Below are 26194 nucleotides of genomic sequence, written 5' to 3' on the forward strand. Positions count from 1 at the left end.
GGAGTCGGGTCTCAGCTTGCTGTACCAGAGCTGCACAGGGGGCTGCTTAGAACACAGAGCCCGGGGCACAGAGCCAAAGGCTCCAATCCAGAAGTTTTCAGTGTAAGGTCAATTATGTGCATTTTTAAGTGGTTCCCAGTTCCAGGTGAACGGCCAGGTAGGCAGAATGGAACACAGAGCAAAGCTGGACAGATGACATGGTCTTCTGAGGGCAAGGCCAAGTTCAAGGGCCCTTTTTCCAGATCAACCCACACCACTGCAAAGCCCCCAAAGCAGCTGGCCACAGAAAGGCATCCCCCGCCCCGGTCCTGGGGGTCGAACCCAAGGGTGCTCTGCCACTGAGCCAAACCCCAGCCCTTTATTTTATTTTAGTTTTTGAAGACAGGGTCTCACCAAGCTGCTAAGGCTGGCTTCAAACTTGGGATCTTCCTGCCTCAGTCTCCCAAACGGCTAGAATTTGGAGACTGAAGCCAAGTGATTCTCTGAGGGGACTCCAGGCCCCCACGCCCCTCAGCCTCTCTCCCTAAAGAACTGGTCAGAGGCTGAATGAATCTTGCTAGCTTCTTGCTTCTTTCCACACCCTGAAAATGATGCCCTGATTTGTTTTGAGAACGGGTTCACATTAATCCTGTGTCGTGGAAACATGGCGGAAGGGAAGAATAAATTAGAACCTTCCCGGCAGCGTGCGTTAAGAGTGTGTGCCTCTCCACACAGGGAGGGGACACTGTGGAAATGTATTTCTGCCCATTGCCCCACCAGAGAGGGACATTTCTATTCTGTTGAACACTGATCCACCAAGCAGGGTACCTGTCTGTTCCCTTGGTCAGTCTTGGCAACCACCCGCCAAGGCCTAGATGACCAGCCTGGCACAGACGCAGGACCCTTGTGCCAACTAGACACCATGTCTGGTTGCCACAGCCTCCTTCCACCCTCGCTTTGGATAAAATAGATGAGAAATGCATCACAAGTTCTTTCTGGAATGTGTCATCAACTGAAAACACGGTTCAACCAGATTTCCTGAAAACTCAGACATGATTTTCCTTTCTCCAAAACGCATCACGCGACAGAACCAGCGACCAGGGCCAGGTGAAGGGGGAGCCCCGGGGTCTCACGGTGCCCATTTCTGGACTCAGATTCTCTGAAGGAACAGAATCCATGCCCCCGCCCTGATCTTTGAGCAAAGGTGAATGCAAACAGGGCATGAGGACGACCAGGTGCCTGGTAGATGGCTTCACACCCGAGAGGGGCAGAATCCCGTGCTGCATGGGACAGACTGTCTGGTTCATGGGAGCATCGTGGCCCTGGACATGGAGAGGAGGAGTGGACACAGTCATTAGGTGCTGCCCCCTCCATTTCTGCTTTACAGAGGTGACGGAAGGGCAAGTGAAGTGCACTCGGTGCTGGTTATGGAGCCTCTCACCACGAGGTCCCACAGCATCAAGACGGCCTGGATGTCCACCTGACCTTCTGAGAACCCAGAACTGGGACAGCCAGGACTCCAGACAGGCAGGTTTCCTGTGCAGGACTGTGAAGCTCCCACAGAGCCTCCGAAGCCCAGCCTCCGCTGCTTCACTACTGTCCTGTGCCCATGTCCCACCTCACAGCAAGGTCAACTTGCCACGCCCTACCTGCTTTTCCTTCTTCGGTTTCTGCTCCCTTGCGCCTTCCTGTCTCCACAAACCAACCTTTCTGCTCAGCTCATCAGAATGTTCTTTTTGTTTTACGGAACCAAGCGTGGCCCAGGTCTAGCCCTGAGAAAGAAGCCAGGTGAGATCAAGGTGGAGGATCATCACACCCTTCTGAGTGTCCTTGACCCACGTGGCCACAGGACGACAGAGAAAGGCGGGCGGATGTCAGGGCTACCCCAGGGTAAAAAGAAGGGGCACTTCAACAGAAATCCAGACTGCAAAAGAGCCTCGCAGAAGAATCCGAGCTGACATCATGCTCCTGACTTTCCCACGACGCCCCCGGGGCTGTCCAGGGCTGTGTCCACTTTACAGATCAGAAGACCAAGGCCGTCAGACACCACCCTGACGTGGAACCTGATCCCTTGGGAACCAGAGCCACCGTGAGGCTTCCCGACACACCTGGGTATGGAGGCGCAAAATCTGAGACTCCGCAGAGCTGCCCGTTCTGTCCCTCGGGTTCTCTGCCTTCCTGTCAGGTCCAGTCCACGGCACAGCCTGTGATCCGAGATCGGCCTGGGGTTCTGCATGATCGGGAGAGACCACTGGGACATGAGCAGGGCCATTGTGTGGCCCGAAAAGCCTGAGATATTTACTGTCTGGCTCTTTACAGGAGGAAAAAAAAAAACATCAACTTCTGACCCAATGGAGAGACCAAGGACAGGCCACCAGAGTCCTCCAGTCACGAAGATCCTACAGCAAACAGCCATACCACACAGCTCCTCCAAGACATCAGGACACCCCAGCTGGCCGGCGGGGGCCTCCAGAGTGGACAGACCCCGTCCTCGTCCCTGCAGCCCGTGAGAGGCTGACCAGGGGCAGGGAGCTCTTTGCAGTGGCTCCCAGAGAGTCTCAGAGATGCAAAGCCTTTGCTCTGCTGTGACTGACTTCTGAAGAGTCAGACTTCTGAACTGTCATCCACTCGAGAGGAGGCTGTCACAGCTCCCTGCTTCCAGCCACCAGCAATGGGCGCCCGCAGTGGACCTGGAGGAAAGACCAAGAGCTGTGGGCGCCGCCCTCCCACTCGAGATCTCCACCCACTGACCACTCCCTGGCTAAAATCTGCTAGCCCCGCAGAGAGGCCACAGCGGCCGCACGGCAGTCCTCACCCTCCAGGGGTTTATCATCTAACAAGCTTGACCACAAAATGGAGGCAGGGGACATCAGAAAGAAAGGTCATGACCTGCTGGACTCGACCTTCTCATCATTTCCGAAAACTTCAACTCCAACCCCTTGAATCCCGCATTTTCTTAACACTGCGATCTCCAGGGTCCAAACTGGTAAGGTGGCAGCTTCCTGGAGTGCCCGAGCCACGAAGGCACCTCAACAATGACCCAAAGCCCTCTGCCAGCTGGTCAGGGCCCGTGCTCTGGGTGGGAATGGTCATACGACAATGGCCACGCCCGGGGCTGGACTCACCAACTCCCTTCTCTGAGCAGAAAGATGGGGCCCGGCTTCCTGATTCGCCGCTGAAGACTTCCGAGCGCTGGGCGTTCAGAGACCAAGAGCTCGCCCGCCACCCTGTGTCCCCACCCGTCCATGCACAGGCTCTCTCATCTCTTCAAGAACAAGAAAACCCCTCCCTGAGCTCCCGGTCAGCCTTCCAGAACCTTCCTTCCAGGCCCATGCCCACGCTGCCCTCTCCAGCTCCCTGTGTGAGATACCCGCTGTTCCCCCACGCCTCCGGCCAAACACCCGGTCCTCTCCCACCATCTGGCCTTCGCACGTGGGCACCCTCCGTCTGCGACACCCTCTCTGCTCCCCTCCCCTGGCACACGTGGGCATCCTCTGTCTGGCAAGCTTCTCTCGCTCTTCAACCTCCAGCTCACAGGCCACCTCCCTTCAGAGGAATCAGGAGGTGGCCTCTGTCCTGCTCTAGGCTTCCTGTCCCCAAGGTACGACACCTTCAGCCACATATTGGCACTTCTGAGAATGTTCCACTCTCCTAATAATCACATCTGCTCAAGGACAGAGGCTGCGTCTTATTTATTTCCAGTTATTAGGAAACTAAGCCGGTGCCTGACATAGAGCAGCGCCCAGAGAACACACAGATGGTGACAAAGGGACTGCTCACCCCAAAACAAAAGAGATGGAGGTTTCTGCCTCCTGTCAGGCACACTCGATCCTATGTCCCTAATAATACGTGTCAGGAGAGCAACGGGCAAGGTCGTAAATCTTCCTCTCCCCCTGAGCAAAGCCTCTGCCAGGCCTTCATTACTCTATCCACTGGATCGCTGAAGCCCTGCGCGTCAGAGACTCACAGCGACACAGCGACACACTGCGTTGCCCTCTGCTGTGTCCACCCTGAACGTCTGATTGGGATTCCAGTCTCCACCAATTCGGAGGGAAACACAAAGCACAGAGGCCCACTGATTGCCCATGGGCTTTGCCAGGAGCAGAACAGGGGCTGGACCAGCCTGAAAGGAACAGGAAACAAGCAGCGCACACGCGCACACACACTCACCCCAGTTAATTACTGCTGCGCGAGATGGGAAATGTTAACACTTTTGTCATCAGAAGGTTATAAAAATTATTACCTTTCCTTGTCATTAGTTTTATGAACTTTTCCCAATAATGAGTCAACCATTCGCTCACACAGAAGCGGATCACAAAATCAATATTGTGAGAGTCGAAGGCAAACAGAGAGGATCTGGGGGCACACGAAATGTCAAACGGCACTCCGTGCAATCAAAGGGGGCTCCTGCAAAGGAGGCGACAGGCCCGAGGAGGCCCGAGGAGCAGTGGACAGCCAGCTCCTCCTGGCAGCAGCCACACCGGGGCACAAGGGGGCAGGCTGCCCAGGACAGAAGGACACACCGTGCTCCTCACACCTGCAGACCACTGGCCCTTGGTGCCCTGTGCGCAGGCTGCCAGCTGCTGGGCCCCACAGCCTCTGTGTGGAGGTCAGAGGAGGAGGAGGGATGTCTGTGCTGCTCGGTTCGCCTCTCCATCTCGCTCCTTGGATCTGGAATTCTCTCCACTGAAAGCACTTGCCAGCCACACCCACCCAACAGAGCCGCTCCCTTTAGAAGTGGCAGCGGTAGCATCCGCCCAGCACTGTAGCTGGCTGCCTCTACAGAACCTGGCTTCCCGTCTGCTGCTCCTGAGGGCTGAATGTGACCCTGCCTCCCGCCACCTGCCGCAGCACCGAGCCCTGGGAATCACCTCCAGTGAACTGCAGCCACAAGAGTGGACTGGCGGTCCACTCAAGAGGGCAAAGGGCCAAGCGGAAACCCAGGGCCCCTCACAGCCTGTGGGGTGGAGCCCGTGCACAACTCCCACCCTGGCCTCGCACCCGCCTCTGCTCTCACTTGAAACTGAGTCCCTGGGCGGGTGTTACCCTGGCTCAGCCTGGGATCTGTGCCCAGATCTAGCCTCCACAGAGGAAGCTGGGCCCTGGAATCTAAACCCCACCAGGCTCCACACAAGGGAAAACAGGGAAGCCATCAAAGGAAGCCAAGACCCCAACTATGGGGAGAACTGGATGAGGAATGGTCGGATATGCCTGGCGAGCTGGTGCACATCTGTCATCCCAGCGGCTCAGGAGGCCGAGGCAGGAGGATCCCAAATTGGAGGCCAGCCTCAGGCACTTAAAGGGCCTAAGTGCTTAGTGAGATCCTGTCTCAAAATAAAAAATAGAAAGGGCTGGGGACGGGCCCCGGTGGTAGTTCAATTCCCCGTCCAGAAACCAACCAACCAACCAAACACCTGGGAACGCCCACCTAATAGTTAAATATGATCAAGTGGAAGGGCGTCACTCTTGTTCAACGAAGGGCATCATCCATCCAGAGATCACGCCTGGGCAGCGGGACTGAGTAAGGAGGTGCCTTATTGTAAAGTCAAATGAAGTCACCCTTCATTTAAAAAAACCCAACACGGCTGCCCCCAGGGTCGTCCAAGTGTCCTCCTGCTTTACCTGTCAGAGGAGAGCTCCTTGTCAGGGACAGTGCCAAGGAGGTGGCGCCCAGCTTCTCTCAGCAGGTGGCAGAGGCCAGCTGTGAATTCCCCTCCACTGTAATTAACACATTCCAGGTGAGAAGGGAGCGCTCCATAGCTGTGACTTTCCCTCTCTAGGTGACCCGTCCTGTTTGGGCCAAACTGATGAAGCCCCCACCTGCAGGACAGGAGTTCTCTGTCCCTGGCTGTCACGCTGCCTGTGGAGGACAGCAGCCTGCCTGCGCTTCAGACACCACCCACAGAACCTCTGCAGCCCGTCCTGCCCAGGCTTCCCCCGACCACTGACGCCTCGCAGGAGGCCACTCTAAACACAGAAGGGGCCTCTCCCGTCCCAACAAACTTCTGCGAATCTTCTGCCCAGAATCGCTGAGGGCTGTTCCGTGCGTTTGCTCCTGGCTTCCAACCCAGCTCTTCCCTCCCTGTCCTGTCCCGGTCTCCGCCCAGGTGCCTGCCAGGCCTGGTGGGCCACGCGGCTTTCAGGCCGAGGCCAGACGCCCCCGCTGGCTCCTTGGCAGCTCTGCCCTCCCTGTGCACTCCCAAGCTGCACCCCCTTTCCTGCCACTGAAGTGACTATAACCAATTCAGCCTCTGTCAAAGCTTCCCACTTCAGTCCCTCTCCTCCCCTGGGCTGAAGACGTCGTGAGGGCCGTGGGCCTGGCCATATCCCCAGAGGGCCCAGGCAACCCAGCATGTCTTCTGTGCCTCCTGCACCTCTGGATGCCGTGCTGTCACCAGCCAGACAGCGAAGCTGCGCACCCAGGCGGCGTGGCAGGCTCCCCTCCCAGGGCGGGGCCCTCCCCTCCCCTCTGCCCAGTTGGTGGCACACTGGCGAGGCTGGAGGGCGAGGCCGCTGAAGCAGGCACAACTGAGATCCTGCAGCAGCCTCCCCTCCCCTCTGTCCCAATTCTGTCTGGTCGTCCCCTCTTTTGCAAATGTGAAATGTGACGCTGTAGTCAGCGGGGCGCTCCTTAGCACAGTGGGCTGGAGGAGCTCTGCTGAAGGGCTCTGGGTAAGCTGTCCTTGCCGACGGAGATGTCCGGGTTGGCACAGCCTCCCTCCTGCCGAGGGCTGTCCTGTGGCCCTGTGCCCACAGGCGGCAGCAGCCCTTACTGACTCTGAGGACACTCAGTCTGAGCATGGCCTGGCCCTCAGGGGACAGATGGCACAGAAGGAGGAGTGGCACTGATCCCTGATGACACCAGCAAGTCACAACTGGCCACCCAGGGCTCCTACTGCAGCAGACAGAACCCTGGCGGCCTCTGGCGGGTCTGACGTGCAGGAGCAGCAGCAGAAACACCCCCTCCATGCTTGCCAGGCACCCGCTCAGCCCTGGACACCCCCTCTGCCCCTCCGGGCAGGCCCAGCGTGAACACCTGAGCCCTGATCCGGATTCTGAAGGCATCTGTCCATGTCCTCTCCGGGGGCCCTCAGCCCCCAAGCCTCTGTCCTCACACCCACAACCAGCGCTTGCCAAGTTTCAGAGATGAGAGCCACTGTCAAGTGACCCAGGGCCTTCACATGGAGGCCTGAGGCCCACGGGGAATGAAAACACGCCACAGGCAGCACCGCACACCAGGGACAGCCGGGCCCAGGAAGCCAGGTCCCCGATACCCTTCCACTGGGCACAGGCAGTGGGCGGCATAAGCCACCAGCTCCCAACAGACCAGGCTTCCCAGAGGCCTCTGGGAAGGCTACTCACCAGCTGGGCCGACTTGGGCTTCTCGGGGTCAGTGCAGGAGGAGTCCTGGGGCGGGGGCACCTTGAGGTGCTTGGCGGCGGCCTCGCGCTCCCTCTTCACCACCTGGAACAGCTCCTCCTGGATGGACGCCTGCTCCTGCTGGAACCTGGCCAGGGAGACAGGGCAGGAGATGCAGGGGCAGCACCGCACAACAGGGCAGGCAGCTCTGCATCCTCTGGCTGAGCAGCACTGGGGTCTGGGGCCACTGGCCAGTCGGGAGAGGAGAGGGCCACGAAACCACACGCCTGTCGTCTCAGCCACGACGAAACACGGCGGCCCGGGAGAGGGGCCAGGAGGTGGGGCGAGGGCAGAGACTCAATCCCCGAGACACATGGCTTCCCAGGGAAGGGGCAGGCGGGCAGGCAGGATAGGGGGCAGCCTGTCCTTTGTCTCAACGTTTAACCCTTCACCTGGACACATGGCCACCCTGTGACCCATCTCTGGGCACTCTGCCTAGTCAACTAACCCTAGAGAGAGGGGAAAGTCATAGTGACCGACGCTCTTAGAAGTGTTATTGATTATACTAGAAACAGAAAGCGAGTCACCTAAATGTCTAATAATGGAGGCCAAGTTTAATACAGTAAGGTCATACACCAGCAGGCCATGGCACCAAAGGGAAAGGCAGCCTTTGATTCACTAATATTTTGAGTCTAAAAACTGAGAATTGATAAATAATCATTGGCAATTATAATGGTTATGAAGTAGGTATGACTAATAGAAAATAATTATGATAATAAGTGAAAATAGGAAGAGTACTTACGACTTTAGGAAGTAATCCTAAACTAAAGACAAGAAGGTCCGTGGAAGGGACACCAAGATATTAATCGTGGTCACACAGAGATAACGAGTCTGTGGGGATTTTTTTTTTTCCATTTTATGTATTTTCTGAATCCTTCCTGAGCACATTTTACTTTAACATTTTAAAACTGTTTAAAAGTACCAAGGAGGTGGGTTCAGGTTGGTGATTTAGGGTCGGGGAGGATGGACTCGTGGATGTGAGATTGCAACCCAGCTGTGCCAGCGAAGGGCAGACCTACCCCGGCTGACACTAGTCTGCAGCAGCCAGCGCTCTGGGTCCCCTGATCACACAGAGACCCGCGTCATTGAGGATGACTGAAGCTGCGCCGTGTGCTTGGTACGTGTGAAACAGACTGAATCATGACAATGCCCAGGTGAAAGAGGGGTTCTCAGCCCTGCCAGACGCAGCGCCTTTCCCAGGTGACAACTGGCGATCACTGTGCTCCAGGACCCGGGGCTTTAAGCACTTCTCCACACGTCCTCAAGGTAGAGCACAGGTCCGTGTCCAAGGTGCGGCCAGCCCTCAGGAGTAAGGCCTGTGCGGATGGCAGGTGGCTGACTCCCTGGGGTCAATCCACCAGGTAGAACCAGGCCTCTACCTTCTTCTCACACACCCACCCCTGACACACGTGGGAACAGTCGCTTGACTACTTAGTCCTGGCTTTTTAAAATGGATTTTAAGAATTCATTTTTTAAAAATCAGCACTCCCCCATACTCCTTTGGAGCTCCTTTCTTAATTTTTTTGGGGGTACTGGGGATTGAACCCAGGAGCACTCAGCCCCTGAGCCCCACCCCCAGCCCTATTTTGTATTTCCTTTAGAGACAGGGTCTCCCTGAGTGGCTCAGGGCCTCGCTTTTGCTGAGGCTGGCTATGAACCCGAGATCCTCCAGCCTCAGCCTCCCAAGCTGCTGGGATGACAGGCGTTGTTTCTTCATCTTTAAATGAGGATCAGTGTCACCTACACCAGAGGACTGTCCTTCAACATGAATGACATGAAATATGTGAGAACAAACCTCCAGAGCTTCAGGCAAGGAAAAGGTTTTTAGGGAGCTCAGCACTGATTGAGAGGACACTCGGGCTCACCTCTTGAGATCCTCCTTCACCTCGGAGGGCTGCTGCTCACCACTGGTGTCGAACTGGGGCAGTTTGGATTCTACAAAGAGAAGAAAAGGCAGCGCCCAGGGTCACTGAAGGCTATGGTCACCTAAGAAAGGGGCTCAGGAGCACACCCCTGTGGGTGGATGTGCACCCCTGGAACACAGCGCCCAGCAGACAGGTGGACGTGTTCCCACAGAGGATGCCCCTGACGACCCACGAGCCCCTGTGGGCAGAGGAACACATCCTGGACCACCAGGGTGGGAAGCCACACCCACCAAGGGGTCTCTCTGCACTGGGAGGCTGACAGTGCGGAGCTGTCGCAGCAAAGCCACCGAGTGCAGCGTCCCAAATCCATCCCCGCTCACTTGACAATTATTTGGAATCTAGGTCACCTCCTAACAAAGGCAGATGTGGCTGACAGAAGCCACTGCTCTGCTTCACAAGGACAGCCCCAGGTCTGGGTTTTGACAAGAGGCCAGGGGGGGCGGGCGGCTCCTGCAGTTTGGTTTCCTGTGGGACCTGCCTTCGTTGGATGTCTGCCCCTCTCTGAAATTCACGTTAATTTAACTGCCACTTGAACAGGGTATGGCTCAGCTGTGAGAGTCCCCTGGACACTCGTGGGGCATGCAGGGATGATCAGGGTGGGATGATTAGGTCACGGGTGCTGGGCCTGATCCATCTGTCAATCCATATAATTTGAATGGATCCGGGGGCGTGACTGCAGGCCTGGGGCACATGGTGGGAAGCAGGAGGTCACTGGGGATGGGGCCTGGGGGATGGCATTTGTCCCTGGCTCCTTGCTGTCTCTCTGCCTCCTGGATCAGACAAGACGAACTTCTCCTCCCCTGAGCTATTGTTGTCAGGCAGTTTGGCCACCATGACGGGAGAGCTGGCTAACCAGCAGCATTAAGAGGTGGAGCCGCTGGAGTAGGTAGGAGCAGGTGAGGTGCTGGGGGGCCCATGAGGGAGTCAGTGGCTCATGAGGAGAGGGAGAGAACCTGGGCTAGCACCCCTGCTCTGTCTCAACTTCCGCATCACCTCAGAACTACAGGACCGCCTCACCAAGAAGACCCTCACCAAATGCCTTCGACTTCCCAGCCTCCAGAACTGTAAGAAATTAATGTTTTTCTTTATAAATTTCCTAGTGTATGGCATTTAGTTACAGCAACAGAAAACAGACTAAAACAATATCCCATTCTACAGATTTCCAATCCTGAGTGTGGCAAGCGCCCCACCTAACCCTGGTTACACTTGAACCTGCATCACTTCTCGTCATGTTGGGCTCTGTAAGTTGTCAAAGCAGGTCTACCTTTCCTGATGGAAATTTATATAATTTATATTTATACTTGAAATTTTTTATTTTTTTCTGGTACTGGGAATTGAACCCCAGGGCGCTAACCACTGAGCAACAGCCCCAGCCCTTTTAGTTTTTATTTGAGACCCAGTCTCACTAAGTTGCTAAGGCAGGCCTCAACTCTGCGGTCCTCCTGCCTCAGCCTCCTGGGCCCCTGGGAGTATTCAGGGATTTTTGAGCAATTGCAGTTTACTGTCTCTGCTGCAGTTCTGTCCCTTGTCCCCTGCCTCAAGTCTTCATCCTTCCCAAACCCTCAGCCGGAGCTCGGCAGCTTTCTGGGGGCTTCTCCGGTGCTCTGCCCTCCCTCGCAGGGTCTCACTGCACCAGTGGCTAGAGCGGCCCAGACGGGGTAAGGAACAGGCGAGGGGCTGCGGCTCCACATGGAGACCTGTCGGGTCCCTGTGAGGGTACGCTTTTCCAAGTGCCCATGACTTGCACCTTCTCCACCATGACACAGCACGGCACATGGATCCAGCCTCAATAGAGGCCACTGTGCGTGCTCCTCAGGACCATGCCAGGTCATCCAGTGAGAATAAAAACTAAGCACCGTGCGCTGGGGTCTTGTTTTGACATTCATGCTCCCCATTCTGTTGATATCAACAGCTTCACTGAGTTGTAAATTATTTTTGCTTTTGATATAATTTTCCTTTTTTAAAAATTAAAAACCAATCCACGTCCCCGCTGCAGAGAAGGTGGCACTCAGCCACGCTGCTGCCTTGCCTGTAGAAGCCTGCCAACTTCCTGCTCCCTTGGTCGCAGGCATTAGTGGATATTTGTGTTTTCAGTTATTAGCGAAGTTCAAAGTCTCGTCATACATACAGTTGGCCATTTGTGCACGTTTCCTAATGAGCTCTCTTTTAAAAAAGTCTTTGTGAACTCTTCGGGTATTCCTAGTACTTGGTTGTGGTAGAAAGCTTCTCATCACTGAGACCCAAACACCTGATAAGAACGACGTGGAGGAGGAAGAGTTATTGTGGCTCATAGAGGTTCAGTCCGTGGTGGGCCGACTCCATCGCTCTGGGCCCAGGTGAGGCAGAGCATCATGGCGGAAGGGCCCCAGAGGGAAACTGTGCACACAGGCAGCCAGGAAGCAGGGGGCTGCAGGAAGACGCATCCTTCCCGGGCACAGCCCCAGGGACGCCCTCCTCCAGCCACAGCCCACCTGCCCACAGTTACCACCCAGCCCACCCCAACTAGGAGGGGCTGATGAGATCACGGTCCTCCTCATCCAATCATTCACTTCCAACATTCCTGCAGGAACCCAGGAGACTTTTAGAGAAGACATCTCATAAGCAAATCAGAACACCCTCATGCCCAAATTTGGCATTTGTCAAATGTCCCCTAGTTTGTCCTTTGTTTGGGAGGGATTTGTCCCTCCCCAAATTGCCTCTGATTTCTTCTAGTCAATTTTCTCCTTTTCTTCTTAATTTAAGGTTTCTTCATGTGATGTAGTACTTAGAAAAATCTCTTTTATTACACTTTTACGGTTTCATGTCTTGTACTCACATCTTTCCTTTAGGCTGACATTATTTGGGGGTATAGTATGAGATAAGAATTTAATTTTAACTTCCTGTTCTAAACTTGTTCTATCACTTAAATAAAGCAAAAGATTAGTTTTAGAAGAGAAAGATATCGTTCCGGGCGTGGTGGCACACTTCTGCGATCCCAGCAACTTGGAGGCTTAGGTAAGACGATCAAAATTCAAGATCGACCTCAGCAACTTAGCCAAGACCCTGCCTCAAAATACAGGACTGGGAATGTGGCTCAGTGGCAAAGCACCTGGTGGGGTCCAATCTCTGGTACCGAAAAGAAACAAAAGTAGTAAAAGAAATCTTAAACGGGGCCACCTCCAAACTGCCCATTTATGCCGAAGCTTCTCCAGCATCAGAGCACACACCTGTCAGGTACGAGTTCCCGGACAGCACGGCGGCAGAGGCAGGGTATAAGGATGCCGCAGGAGGACAAGAGAGGGACACAAGTCATGACCCTGTTTAGGGTAAGTCCCATCACCATGACAACTCCCTCCACTAAGGACTTATCAGCAAGACAACTCCTGCCTCAGCTTCCCTATTTTAAAATGACCAAGTGGGTAGTATTCTGATGAGGTCTTCTAAAGTAACCAATGGGGAGGACATATTCAAATCAGGTATCATAAGGTGACCAATGGGAGCAAAGGGGCCAGGTCTTCACTCAGGACCAGCAGGGGAAGAGACGGCCTCACAGCGCAGCATGAAAGACGGGATTTCCAGGGGGTGGGGTGGGGGACTCGGCCTCCCTGCTCGGCCACCCTGCTCTACCCGACGGAGTGCTACTTTCACCTTCACCTGATCTGTACTCTGCCAGGTACTTGTGTCTTGCTCGGTTCTGCATTTGGGACACCCAGGAGCTGGACGCCCTGACAGTGTCACACCCATCACTTCAACCGCAAAGCGTGTTGTCATCGTGAAAGTCAATCACCAGTCATGATTCTGCCTTCTTCTACGGCTAAAACTTAAGATGGAAGTAAATGCTTCCTTTACCTATCAAAGCTCAAATGGACACGTGTCGGACTTTGGCAGTTTTTCCTTTTTCCGTCCCTTTCTCCCGCTCACCTGTGAACCCAGCTTATTAAAGCCCCGGGGTCAAGTTGGATTCCACTCCCCCCCCCCCATGAGCTATAGATACTGTGCAGTAGTCTTTTGGGTCAAGGATAAAAGTGTCTGGTGGGGTTCTGGGAATCCCCCTAGCCTTTTCAAAAAGATCTCAGGTGGGGCCAATCCAGGCACTGACCTGCTCTAGGGGGTGCAGAAAGCCCAGGGGCAGAAACGCAGGGGAGGAGTCCCAACACCTGGCTCTGCGTCCAGGCTTTGAGGATGAAGCTGGGGCTCTCTGACCACTGTGTGGCGGTGTCTACAGCCTGGTCCCCAAACAACACCCCAACACTTCCCCTCTTGGTACTTTGTATTCCAATTGCAGCAAACTACTTCTCTCTTTTTGGTACCAGGGATTTAACCCAGGGGCGCTCTACCACTGAGCCACACCCTGGCCTTTTTTATATTTTATTCAGAAACAGAGCCTCACTGAGTTGCTCGAGGCCTCCCAGAGTTGCTGAGGCTGGCTTTGAACTTGGGAACCTCCTGCCTTAGTCTCCCCAAGCCTCTGGGATTAGTCTTGGCTACCGCACATGGCTAGCAAACTATTTCTAGAATCCCCAAAGGGCAAGGCTGTGCCACACCTTGATGTTTCTGTTCCTGTTGCCCCTGTCTGTGAATCCCGCTCACCATTATTCCATCTTCCCCAATGGAGGAAGCCCCTCCCTGCAGTGAGGAGCCTGCTCTGCACCACCCTGTGGAACAGGTCCCTTTCAAATGCATGAAACTGCTCTTTGCATCCTGTACAACTTCCTGATAACTGCTTTTACTTCCTCCTGCTGAGCATGGAGGCTGAGGAGCTGCACCCTGACCCTGAGGGGCACTGAGGGAACCTATGACGGTAACATGTTTCTTTTTTTTCTTCTCAATAACATTTATTTATATATTCATTTGTATGTGTGCTCAGGCTGTAACCCAGGGCCTCACGCTCTGCCCTGAGCCCCAGCCAGCCCCGTCACGGGTTTCTGCGGAACCCAGCCTACTCCAGTCTACACGTAGCTTCTGTTTCTATAAATCACAGCTGCTTCTGTGGGACCTGCAGAGAAGCCAGCCAGCTGCTCCTCCTCAAATGACACAGAGTTCCACCAAATGACACAGAGTTCGTTTCTCCTTTTTCCATCGTTTGCCTACTTTTCTAGGTGGGCAGACGGCAGACTCTGGATCCAGCCTGGGCTTGGCTGTCAGTGCCACCCTGACCTCAGGGAGGCTCCTCCCGTCCCGATTCTCCTTGGGGTCCACAGAGAGGGGTCATGTCCCCGTGCTGCGTCCTGGCTTACACTTGGGAAGTAATGACTGGGTGAGATTCAGCTCCTGCTTCTAAATTCTCACAACCCCACAGGGAAGGTCAGCAGGGCGGATGGACACAGCACTTCGAGGCCAGGCGCTGGGCCCTGCTTGGAATGGGGTGCAGCCGTCTGTTGGGGTGTGGCTCCTCCAGCCCATTGACTTTTAAAGGGAAACACCTAGTTCTAGGCGACAGACCCAGATTCTCGTGAGCGAGTGTTTACTGAGCAGAATGGCAGGTGCTCTAAGGGCTTTTTAGTTGGTGGTCTCTGAATATTTTTGTACTTAGTACTTTTTTGTGTCTTTGTGTTTGCTACAAGTCGCTATTAACAGGCACAGCAGGGCAGGACAGGGCAGGGACAGCACCACCACCACCACCACAGTGGGTTAGTGGACAGAAACTCTTAGGACCCCTCCCCTTATTTGTGATTGAACTCAGGGGCCCTCGACCACGGAGCCCCAACCCAGCCCTTTCTATATTTTATTTAGAGACAGGGTCTCGCTGGTTGTCTAGGGTCTTGCTTTTGGCTGAGGCTGGCTTTGAACTCATGATCCTCCTGCCTCAGCCTCCCAAGGCACTGGGATGACAGACGTGTGCCACTGCACCAGGCCCAGCACCTCTCTTAGAAGCCCAAGGGTGAGCCATCCCAAGGACTGGGACAGGATCCCTCGACTTGAGACTTAGGTTGCTGAGGCTGGCACCCACGTCAGGTCCGTCATACCAGGAAAGCCACACTGTCCTGGAACGCAGGAGCAGAGCGGAGTTGCCACGTCCCCCAGAAGCAAGCACGAGCCTCACGGGGAGCGGAATGTGCTGGAACAAACATGCCCTCTGTCACACCTCAGCCCCCTGCCTCCCCAGAACCCCCGCATCCCCCATACCTCTCGGAGGGGCTCTGGAGCCACCTTCTGCAGGGGTGCACGTGCAGTATGGAGGGCTGGGCTGCTGGCAGTCTAAAGGCTGGCAGGGATCCTTCATGCGGTTCACCACATTCTCAGACAGCTGCGAGAAGGGAGGAATGGGAGAGACATTGCTATCACAGAAACGTCTGGAAATCAAGGCTCCCATTTATTCGCTCCTGGAATTTCCTGAACACGGTTTCCTCAAGACCCTCTCCAATAGCACAGTTCTCCAAAACCTCTTCCGCTGGTCCCCTGCCCAGCAGACCCACGCCAAGCCTGTCTGGACGCCAGGAAACCACGCTGTCCCCCCAGGCTCTGTCGCTCTTGTGTCCACACTGTATCTTGGCGGCTTGAGTCCTTCCTCCCCACTCTGATGGCACTTCTGCTGTCCCTCTGAGCCAGCGCCACCCCCGCCTCCCGCCCTGGCTCATCTCTACCTGTCCAGGCTGCACGCATGCTCCTTTAGGGGCAGCCCGGGGCCCCTTCTCCAGGCGCCCTCCCGGCCACGTCCAGGGGACTGGGGCTTCTCCCTCAGGGTCTGCAGCTCATTCACCCCCATGTCCCCTCCAGGGCCACCAGCAGAGAATCAAAACGCTTCCCGACTCACTTCACCTTAGTTCCCCTAATGAACGCTGGATCACCAACGCGTTCATTCATTTTCAGGCCAGTGAAACAGGCATGAGGGGGCTGTAAACAGTTTACCAAGATGAAACGGCGAGCGAGGGATAAATCCAGGCTAAAGACCCTTAAGAGTTCACTTCAGTAAATATTTATTAAGTGCCTAATGTGCACAAGGCATCATAAAGCACAGTGGAGGGGAAGGCATTAAAAACGACGGTAAGACAAAAGATATGATCAGCAATTCTCCTTCTAGAGAGCTAACCAGGAAAAGTACTCCCCTGGGCACACGAAGGCATGTGCCGGGATGTTCACTGTGACATGGGGACGAAGAGAAAAAACCAGGAAAACCCTAAACTTCCAAGATAAACAACTGGTTAAAGAAACCAGAGGGCACACATTCTATGAAGTGTTATAGATTCATTAAAAAAGAATGAGCCGGGCACGGTGGCGCATGCCTGTAATTCTAGCAACTAGGGAGGCTGAGGCAGGAGGATCGCGAGTTTGAGGCTGGCCTCGGCATTTTGGTGAGACCCTCTGCAACCCAGTGAGACCTCAAAACAACAAGGACTGGGGATTCAATGATAAAGCACTCCTGGGTTCAATCCCTAGCCCCCTGAAAAGGAGGCAAGACTTGTATACTCTTATAAAAGGATGTATGGGATGTATGGGTCTCCATTTTATAAAAGATATACACAGCTATAAAAAAAAAGCAGAAAACACAGAAATCTAGCTGAGTGTGGTCTATGCATATCCACATTTACAAAGGCAAGTGTGAATTTTCACGTATGTACACGGGCATGAGACTGGGATCTGCTCAGAGCAGGACCCAGGGGGACACCTACCCAAGCTCTCAGGGGGAGGAGGGAGGGGCTGCTCAGGTGTGGCTTCACTTCTGGCCCTCTTGTGTCTTTGTCCCCTCTCCCCTCCTTATGTTTGTGTTTTAATTTTTTTACCACCAATATTTCTTTGGTAACTAAACACTATAGAGGTCCCTCTAGTATTTAGGATGTATACCAACCAAATAGCTAATTAATGATACAGAACAAGACAAAACCTAACGTGTACATCAATAAAGAGAATTTGGTGCTAGGAAATGGATCCATACATAAGCGATCCCCTGATTTTCAATAAGATCCTGCTGTGGCCTGGATAGGGCTTGAGTTTGTCTCCTGGGGCTCGAGTGTTGGAAGTCGGGTCCTCAGCTCAGTGCTGTTACAGGAGATGAGACCCTGAAGAGGTGGTGACTAGTGGGAGCTGGTTACTGACACCTCCCTGCCATCAGAATGCCATCCGCCATGAGGTGACACAGCCAGGTGGAGTGGCACTATGCTTCTGAGACTTTTCACCTCCAAACTGTAATCTAAAGAAACCTCTTTTCGCTGTAAGTCTCCATTCTCAGGCATCTCATTATAGTAACAGAAACGGAATAACAGAGCCAAGAGAATTCAGTGGGGAAAGAACAGCCTCTTCAATTAATGGGGTGGGGACAACTTCCTACTCCCTGTGCCAAAGAGTAAAGTTGGACCCACACCTTCCACCAGCCACAAAAACCAACTCAAGATAGTTCAGTGACCTAAAAGTAAGAGCTAAAATGACGACTCTTCCCAGGAGACGGGGGTAAGCCTTGAAGACTTCATTGAGATCACCTTAAAAATGCCCCCAAAGGTAAAAGCAAACTTCACCCAAGTGTGAAGGTTTGCTTATCCAAAGACACAACCAAGCACCTAGAAAGATAACCCACGGGATGGGAGAAAATATTTGCAAATCAAATACCTGAAGAGGAATTTTATCTTGAATATACCTAAAAATTCACACAACTCATGATTAAAAAAAAAAAGAAAAAACCCTTTAATTTTAAAAAATGGGTGCTGTGGTGGTCTGGATAAGTTTCTCCAAAGGGGAGGCCTTGGGCCTGGGCAGCAGGAGGTCCTTAGGTCAGGGACTCTGCCCTTAAGGGGTACTGCAGGATCGCAAGCTCCTCTTCTTCCTCTTTGCTTCCTGGCTTATGATAGGAACCATCTGCCCCACCACATGCCCCACCATAATGTGACACCCTTGCCACCGGAACCAATCACAGAAGAGAATATACAAAACTGGGAGCCAGAATGAACATTTCCTCTTCATAAGTTGATTATCTCAAGTATTTCGTTATAGTCACGTGAAACTGACTGAACACTGGGCAAAGGACCTGAACAGAATGTCCTGAAGCAGCTCTGCATCATCTGTCATGAGAGAAATGTAAAATTGAACCACAACAAGAAGCCATTTCCATCCACTGAGAGAGCTAGAATTGAAAACTCAAGGCCAGGGCTGGGGTGGTGGCTCAGTGGTAGAGCACTCGCCTAGCACATGTGAGGCACTGAGTTCGATCCTCAGCACCACATATAAATAAATAAAGTTCACTGACAACCCCCCAAAAATATATGTGTGTGTGTGTGTGTGTGTGTTGTGTGTGTCTCTCTCAAGGCCAGAGCTGGGTGTGGTGGCTCACACTTATCATCCCATTGGCTTGAGAGGTTGAAGCAGGAGGATCACGAGTTCCAAGCCAGCCTCAGCAAAAGCAAAGCACTAAGCAACTCAGGGAGACCCTGTCTCTAAATAAAATACAAAAATAGGGCTGGGGATGGGGCTCAGTGGTCAAGGGCCCCTGGGTTCAGTCCCTGGTACCAAAAGAAGTCAAAACAAAAAGTGGTGGCAAAGATGTAGAGAAATCAGAACCCTAATACACTGCTGGTCAGAATATAAAATGGATCAACCACTACGGAAAAACAGTCTGGAAGTTCGATAAAAGATTAAACCTAGAGCAATTCACTCTTAGCTGAATATCAGAGAGAAACAAAAACATGTCCAAACAAGAGTTTGCACACTAATATTTGTCTCAGCATTACCCATGATGGCCAGGAAGGAAACAACTCAAATGTCCATCACCTGATGAGTGGATAAGGAAAATGAAGTGTCTCTAGACAAGGAATACTATTCGGTCATGAACAGGAATGAAGATACTGATGCATGCCACGTCGTGGATGGCCCTTGAGAACACGCTGCCAGGTTAAAGACATAAGATCCAGAGGCCACACCTATGCGGTAAGTTATATATGTCCAGACTGTGCAATTCTCTAGGTAGAAAAAGTAGATTAGTGGTTACCTGGGCTTAGGGAAATGAGGGGCGGGGCTGATAGTTACAGGGTAAGGATATTTGGGGATAGGGGGTGAAAATGTTATAAAAATTATTGTAGTGGCCGGGCACGGAGGTGTGTACCTATGATCCCAGCGGCTCATGAGGCAGGAGGATCGCAAGGTGGAGGCCAGCCTCGGCAACTTGGTGAGGTTCTAAGCAACTAAGCAAGACCCTGTCTCTAAATTATATACATATATATATAAAAACCTCTGTGTGAGAGTGTGTAAAATGACTGTGGTAATGGCTGCACATCTGGATACAGCTCCCTAGTAGAATACTTGCCGGGCACACAGAGAATCTGGGTTCAATCCCTAGCAATGCTGGAAAAATCTGAATTGCAGACTTTAAATGGGCGAACTGCATGACATGTAGATTACGTCTCAAAGCTGTTACAGAGACACCGCCAAAGACAAAAATGAGCAGCCCAGATGGGATGTCACACCAAATCGCAGAAGGAGACGGTCCCGTCCCAGTGGCTGGAGGCACCGGCAGGAAGAAGCCAGCAAGCCTGCAGCCCTGAGTTCTGCGGGAGGCTCGGGCTGCCGAAGGTGGAGCGCTCGAAACTGCCACAGAAGGCTCATGGGCTGGGGCAGAGGGTCAGGCGACCGTGTGGACAGGGAAAAGCCGGAGGGCAAAGAAACCACGGGAGGAGCTGAAGGGCAGCAGGGGAGGAGTACGGTGGAGGGGACTGTGCCCTCCTCGGGAAGGGCCAAAGGCTCTGCCTGGTGCTTGCCTTGACTCGGAGGAATGAATGAGCTGGAGTTACAGAAGGCAGGGGAATTGTGACCCCAAGTCAGTGGAGGAACGTGGGTGAGAATGACAGAAAGAGGGACATTTAGAGAAACCTTCCTGAGAAGGTGGCACACGGGTTTGATTGTAGACATAAGAAACCCTCAGACTGTAAAGAGCAAGGAGCCCCCAGAGCGGCCAGCTTGCTCCCTGAGCTGTAGCCACCAAGTCGACCCCGCAGGAGCTGAAGGGTAAGCCCTAGAGCACGGCCGGTCCCCAGTTCTTGCTAGAACCAGTCACACCCGGAGGGTCGGCCTCGGACACCTGGCTGGGTGTGAGGTGACAGCAAGGGCAGAGTGGAACATTCTTCCAGGTCGGTGGGAACATGGGCTGAGTGGACACTCTGGGGGCACCCTGATAGGGTGCTGGGTGACTGCCCAATTCTGGAGAAATCCTGGGGGCTGGCTAACTACACAATGGTGGCCTGGAACTGGCCAGGGCTGGGAATATTGTCACCACAGAACAGGATGGAAAGGCAGCGATGTTCCTGGTGGAGCTGGGATGCCAGTTGTTACAAATTAGCCAGCATCCGATGGGGCTTCAGAGTTGACCATTTTGAAATGCACCAGTGCCGAGCCCAGTGGCACATACCTGTCATCCCAGCAGCTCGGGAGGCTGAGGCAGGAGGATCACAAGTTGGAGGCCAGCCTCAGCAAGAGCAACTCAGGGAGACTCTGTCTCTAAATAAAATACAAAATAGGGCTGGGGATGGGGCTCAGGGGTCGAGTGACCCTGAGTTCAATCCCTGGTACTCCCCATTCCAAAAAGAAAGCTCTAGTCTTCTGAGGGGCTGGGGGCAAAGAGTGACCCTGAGTTCAATCCCTGGTACTTCCCATTCCAAAAAGAAAGCTCTAGTCCTCCAGGTGCACAGCACTAAGCCTTGGGCCGTCCTGGAACCTATGTGGGTGTGGCTGAGGCACTGATGACGTGTGAGGTCTGCATGGAAGAGGCCATCAGAGCTGGCGATGATCCAACCCATGCTAAGGGAAGAGCCCCGGGACCAGGGGAGCAGCCCCTGGCACATCAAAGGAGGCTGGAGCAGTGCAGCCCACATGGGGTCCAGAGGAGCGGCCTGGCAGAGGGAGGAGGGCAGCATAACCAGCCCCCATTTTCCCTTAGCGAGTCCTTGCTTCCTCAGTACCTGCTACGTGGTGGCAAGGTTCTAGAACCAGTCAAAGCGATGGAGGAAACAGTCCTGGCCTTCATGGGGTAACGGCGAGGAAACAGGACAGACAAGTCATGGGTTTCACACCCTTTTTCACCTGACCCAAAACACCACTGATGTCAATCACAGCCTCATTTTCCACAGCCTGATGAGAGGGAGGGACGCACTAATGAAATCCGCGTTCCACCTCGTACATGCCATCCCTGCTGCAGAAATGTTCAAACATATGCTTTGAAAACTCAGTGAGGATGTGACAAGTGCCATCAAAGAAGAAATACATTATTCAAGTCTTGACAGCGCGCAGGGCAGAGCAGGAAGCCACGTGGGCAGGAGGAAGCCACCTCCGGGAGGGAGACGACTGTTGCGGCGAGACTCCCACCCTTGGATGAGGAACCCCAACGACACACCAACCGGAGGCCAGATTCAAACAGAGTCTCTGAGAAGCCGGGGGCTGGCGTGTCCAAGGGAACCACAGAAGGCCAATATGGCGCGGAGAGAGGGGACCAGATGACCAGGCCAGAGGGGCGGGCAAAGGCAAGACAGGGAGGCCAGGGAGGAAGTTCAAATCTGAGCCCAGGGCAGGAGGGGGCCATGGTGAGGGTCCCACAGGTGAGCCACAGGCTCAGGCTGGCCAGGCCCAGCCCAGGGGGCATCGGATGAACCATGCGCCTGGCGCCCGAGGGGTTAAGGGAAACATTGGCAAGATGCTTGTTGACAGCGAGAGATTTGTAATATTTTTTAATGTTGCTACAAAATACAGCGAGTAATATTTTTAATCAACAAATATACATACACACACAGGAGTCGTGCGAGAATAAACACCATCTGGGCAGTGCCAACGGAACCAGAACGGCGGCTCCAGAGCCAGGCGGGGTTGGGTGCCTGGTGGCATAGGCCCACTGGTCACTGTGCCACCAGAGCTGGCCAGAGAGGATCCCGTATGGTCGGCGGAGGGAGGGCCGGATCCAGAGCGTGGCAGGGAAGAAGGAGCGTCTTCCAGCTGCATGACCTTGCCCTTGACCTCCAGCTGCATGCCCTTGACCTCCAGCTGCACGCCCTTGACCTCCAGCTGCACGCCCTTGACACACATTTTTAGCTTCTCTGCACTTTGGTCATCTGTGAGGCGCAGGCCCCCTCGGGCTGGGCAGCTCAGGGATCAGGCTCTGCAGCCAGACCTGCCTGAGTCTGGATCTCAGCTAAGCTATTTCCTAGCTCTGTGACGTGGGGCTGATCCACATCTTCACTGTGACATGGGGATAAAGCAATGGCGGACTTCACAACAGGGCTGCTGTGAAGAGTCCCAGGAGCCACCTACAGAAGCCAGCTGGCGCGAAGGGGACAGTTGGTACGAGCTACTATGTGAAACTGCAAGGCACCGAGCAAATACTGATCGTGACCCCTGCCACACCTGTGTGGCACCTGTGAAACGCATGGACAGTAAATAAGAACAGTCGGGATTTACCACGCGCTACAGGTCCAGTTCCTGGTGTTCTCCAGGGGACTCTGGGACCCTGAGCTCACAAGTCTCTTCCCTTCTCCTCCATGATATGCATGGAATTCAATGGGGCAGACTCTTTCTAAAGCCCACATGGGTCCCACATCTCACGGCCGAAGCTGGACCTGCCCTCACCTGGAGTGACGGGGAAAGGCCGAGGAGGAGGGGTCTGTCCCCACCTGCGCGGGCCTCTGGGAAGTCCCACAGAGGCAGGGACAGGTGAGGGAGCGGTGCAGGGTCTACCTGAGTCACGCCCGCCCACAGAGACCTCCCCCCTTCCGTCCCAGCAAATGTTCCTGGAAACCCAGATTCCTCTTCCGGAGGGTCACCACCGCATGACCACAACCCCAACCCTGCCCTCACCCCAAAGCAACTGTGATCTACAGGAAAGCCCCCCTGGAAGACCTAGAGGGTTCTTTATTCAACCGCGTAGGTCTGTGAGTAAGTCACGTGCCCCCCACAGCTAGAAGGCAGGGGGTGGGGGACACGGGTGCTGCTCCCACAAACCCAGTGGCACTAATAAGAACCGACAGGAGATCAGTAACAGAAGGAGCTGTGCCCTGCTGACCTCATGTGACTAAGAAGAGTCAAAACAGCCATAAGGACCGACGCTCTGCTGTCACTACCCACTGTTGTCCCCACTCTGCGCCCACTCCGGGTCCTAAAGGAGGAAGGTGTGACCGGCTCCCTGCTTTAGGGATTTCAGTTCACATCACTTCCTGCTGCTTTGGGCCTGCGGTGGCACAGTACATCACCTGGTGAAAGAACTCGCCCCCGGCCACGAGGTCAGTAGGAGGCCGGCCCACTGCAGAGTAGGCTGCCCGAGTCCGGGGCCCGCGCCGTGACCATGGGGGCGACAGGTCAAGAGCAAGGGGAGGGGCACTTGCTCAGCAGAGTCCATGGGCTCACACTGTCACGGGGAGGAACGGTTCCCAGGGAACCCAGGTGGTAAAAAGCAGAAGGGTCCAGAGAGCTGAGATAAAGCCAAGGAACCAGCAGAGTCCAGAGGAGGCTGGGCCACCAGGGAGCCCGGTGGACTTCTGTGAAATCGAGAATGAAATCCTGATGCCCCCACTGCATACCGTCACTGTGTCCCCTGCTCTGCTCGGCTCTTTGGACATGACACCCAGGTGACTACTTCCGTGCTGTTACTCCCAGAATATGAGCTCCATCAAAGGCACCAAGGGTTCCATTTGAAAGGCGCATCTTCGGTGCCTAGACAGTGCACATTTGAGATGCTCAGATATTTGTTAAATTAAACATTTATTAAAAGCAAGATGCGGTGGCCCACGCCTGTCATCCCAGGGGCTCGGGAGGCTGAGACAGGAGCATTGAGAGTTCAAAGCCAGCCTCAGCAATGGCAAGGCGCTAGCAACTCAGTGAGACCCCATCTCTAAACAGACTATAAAATAGGGCTGGGGAGGGGGCTCAGTGGTTGTTAAAGGCACAGGTCCACAACACCGTCCTCATGTGATGGAGCACTGTGTGTGTTGGCTCTCTTGAAAAACTACCTGAGAGAATCAACTTAACAGGGGGAAAGGTCTAACCCGCTCACCCCTTCAGAGATCTCAGCTCGTCACTGTCCCTGTTGCTTTGGGCCTGTAGTGGCCCACTACATCACGGTGGGAGCACTGGTGAGGAGAGAAGAGGCCAGTTCCCAAACCTGCTTCAAGGGCACACCCCCAATAACCTAAAGTCCTTCCACTAGGCCCCACCTCCAATAGGTCCCATCAAGTCCCAAGGGTGCCAGAGGCTGATGACCAAATCCTTAACACGTGGGCCCTTCGGGGATGCTTATCCAAATGACAACAAGCAGAAAAAAGATCTAGCCGTCAACTTTATACTCAGTGCTCACAGTCACCTGGGACACCACTTTCCCACGTTCATATATGAACACTCACCCTGGGAACACCATATCACATCCGACCACGAGAATGGGAAGTTACACTCCAGGTCAGTGTCACATGTCAAAATACACTCTACTGTCCTGATGGCTGAAAAGAACAAACGAAAATCAAAAAGTGGTTATGGTCAACCAGAGCAGATAAGGGTAAGACATGGGCCAGTGACATGACAGACAAGCACAGAATACAAGCCACAGAGCAGTCAGGCAAGACAGCGCTGCTTGAGGGCCCCAGGAGTTCCAATAGCAGAACTCCAAGTTCAACTGCAGTGAGGAGGAAGACAGCCTGAAGAGATAATCGCAGAGAGGGCTGGGGCAGAGGCAGCCTTTGGGAGTAAGGAGGTATGAGCAGGACAGGGAGGGTTCAGAGGGGCCCTGAGGTTCAGCCTGTCAGTGAACACAGGTGAGGGAACCCAGTAAGATGTACAAGGTCACTGGGTCCCATCAGTCGAGGCTGCCGATGAGTCTTCAGGAGGCTGGAGTGCATTCTGCAGGCCTCTGGAAGTTACTGATGGCTCCTGAACAGACACCCAGCCAGGACGGGCTCTTTGCACAAGACAGTCCCCAAAGCAGGAGGAGGGAATGAGATCGTAGAGGGCTGGGGGCAGGGTGGTCACCACCAGTTAACCAGCAGTAAGAGGCCTGAGAAAATGTACTAGCTGCAGGACCAGGTGGGGACCGAATGGCTATGAAAGACAATTAGGCAACGAGAATTACTGAAGACCCGCATGTGTCAGGAGGCACGCACGGGGCAGGTGGGAAAAGCGACTTACAGAATAGTACATACAATGTGATCTCATTTGTGCCATAAAAAAGGAAAGGGTACACTTGTATATATAGGCTTGGAGAAAGTCGGAAAGGATTCATGGAGAATTGGGAACAGTTGGCATTTAAAAATAAGATGCATTTTGCAAGAAGAGAAAGTCACAAAGTAACAGACAAGAGATGACAGCGAGGCTCCAAGCCTGCTTGCTGGGAAGGGGGCGTCAACAGCGAGCTGAGAGCGGCGTGGTGCCAAGGAGCTCCTTCCCCGGGCAAACAGGTCGCAGGAGGCTGCAGGAGGTTGCATCTGGAGGAAGAAATTAGGGAATCCCTGGCGCAAACCAAGCCAAGAGACAGGCCAGAGGGAGGGTGCATTTCCTCCACCCTCCAGAAGGGGGCAACATAGCTCGTGGCTGGAGCCAGGAAATCAACCCCCTGAGTGAAGACAAGGGCGCCTATTTAAAGCTAATGATAAAAGCAACTGTGACTTACTATTCCTTGAGCACCCGCCATATGCCATGCTCCAGGCTACACACATTCCCTGAGCACCACCATGCCACAGACGGAGAACGGAGTTGGGGGGCTGAACAACTCACCCACGGCCACAGATGGCCCGAGCGCCAGGGCTGAGACTGGAACCCCAACCCCGAGCACTGAACAGTGACACCCGTACAAGTGGCAGAAGTCACCTGGAGCTCCACAGAGGTGACAAGAGACCATGTGAATAGCAAGTCTCGTGCCCTCCATTAATGGTGCTTGATGGAGCCCGGGGAGGGGGACTGAGGCGCATCCCTCTGAAAACAGAAAACCTATGTGAACTTGTTGAATGTCA

The 26194-nt window shown here is 54.0% G+C and overlaps 1 protein-coding gene across 1 annotated transcript in view; it reads right to left on the minus strand.

Moving 5' to 3' along the window:
• Nucleotides 1–26194, minus strand: part of Chchd6 (coiled-coil-helix-coiled-coil-helix domain containing 6) — a 178728-nt gene that overhangs the window by 141895 nt on the left and 10639 nt on the right. Inside the window, exons 2-4 of the mRNA XM_046466950.2 lie at nucleotides 15429–15549; nucleotides 9264–9333; nucleotides 7342–7486 (exon numbers count right to left, since the gene is read on the minus strand). Of these exons, the coding sequence (XP_046322906.1) occupies nucleotides 7342–7486; nucleotides 9264–9333; nucleotides 15429–15549 (336 nt within the window). The remainder of the gene's footprint in view (nucleotides 1–7341; nucleotides 7487–9263; nucleotides 9334–15428; nucleotides 15550–26194) is intronic.

The sequence above is a fragment of the Marmota monax genome, unplaced genomic scaffold, assembly GCF_021218885.2.
Source record: "Marmota monax isolate L192 unplaced genomic scaffold, Marmota_monax_Labrador192_F-V1.1 WCK01_AAM20220418_F8-fsc00249, whole genome shotgun sequence".
NCBI lineage: Eukaryota > Metazoa > Chordata > Mammalia > Rodentia > Sciuridae > Marmota > Marmota monax.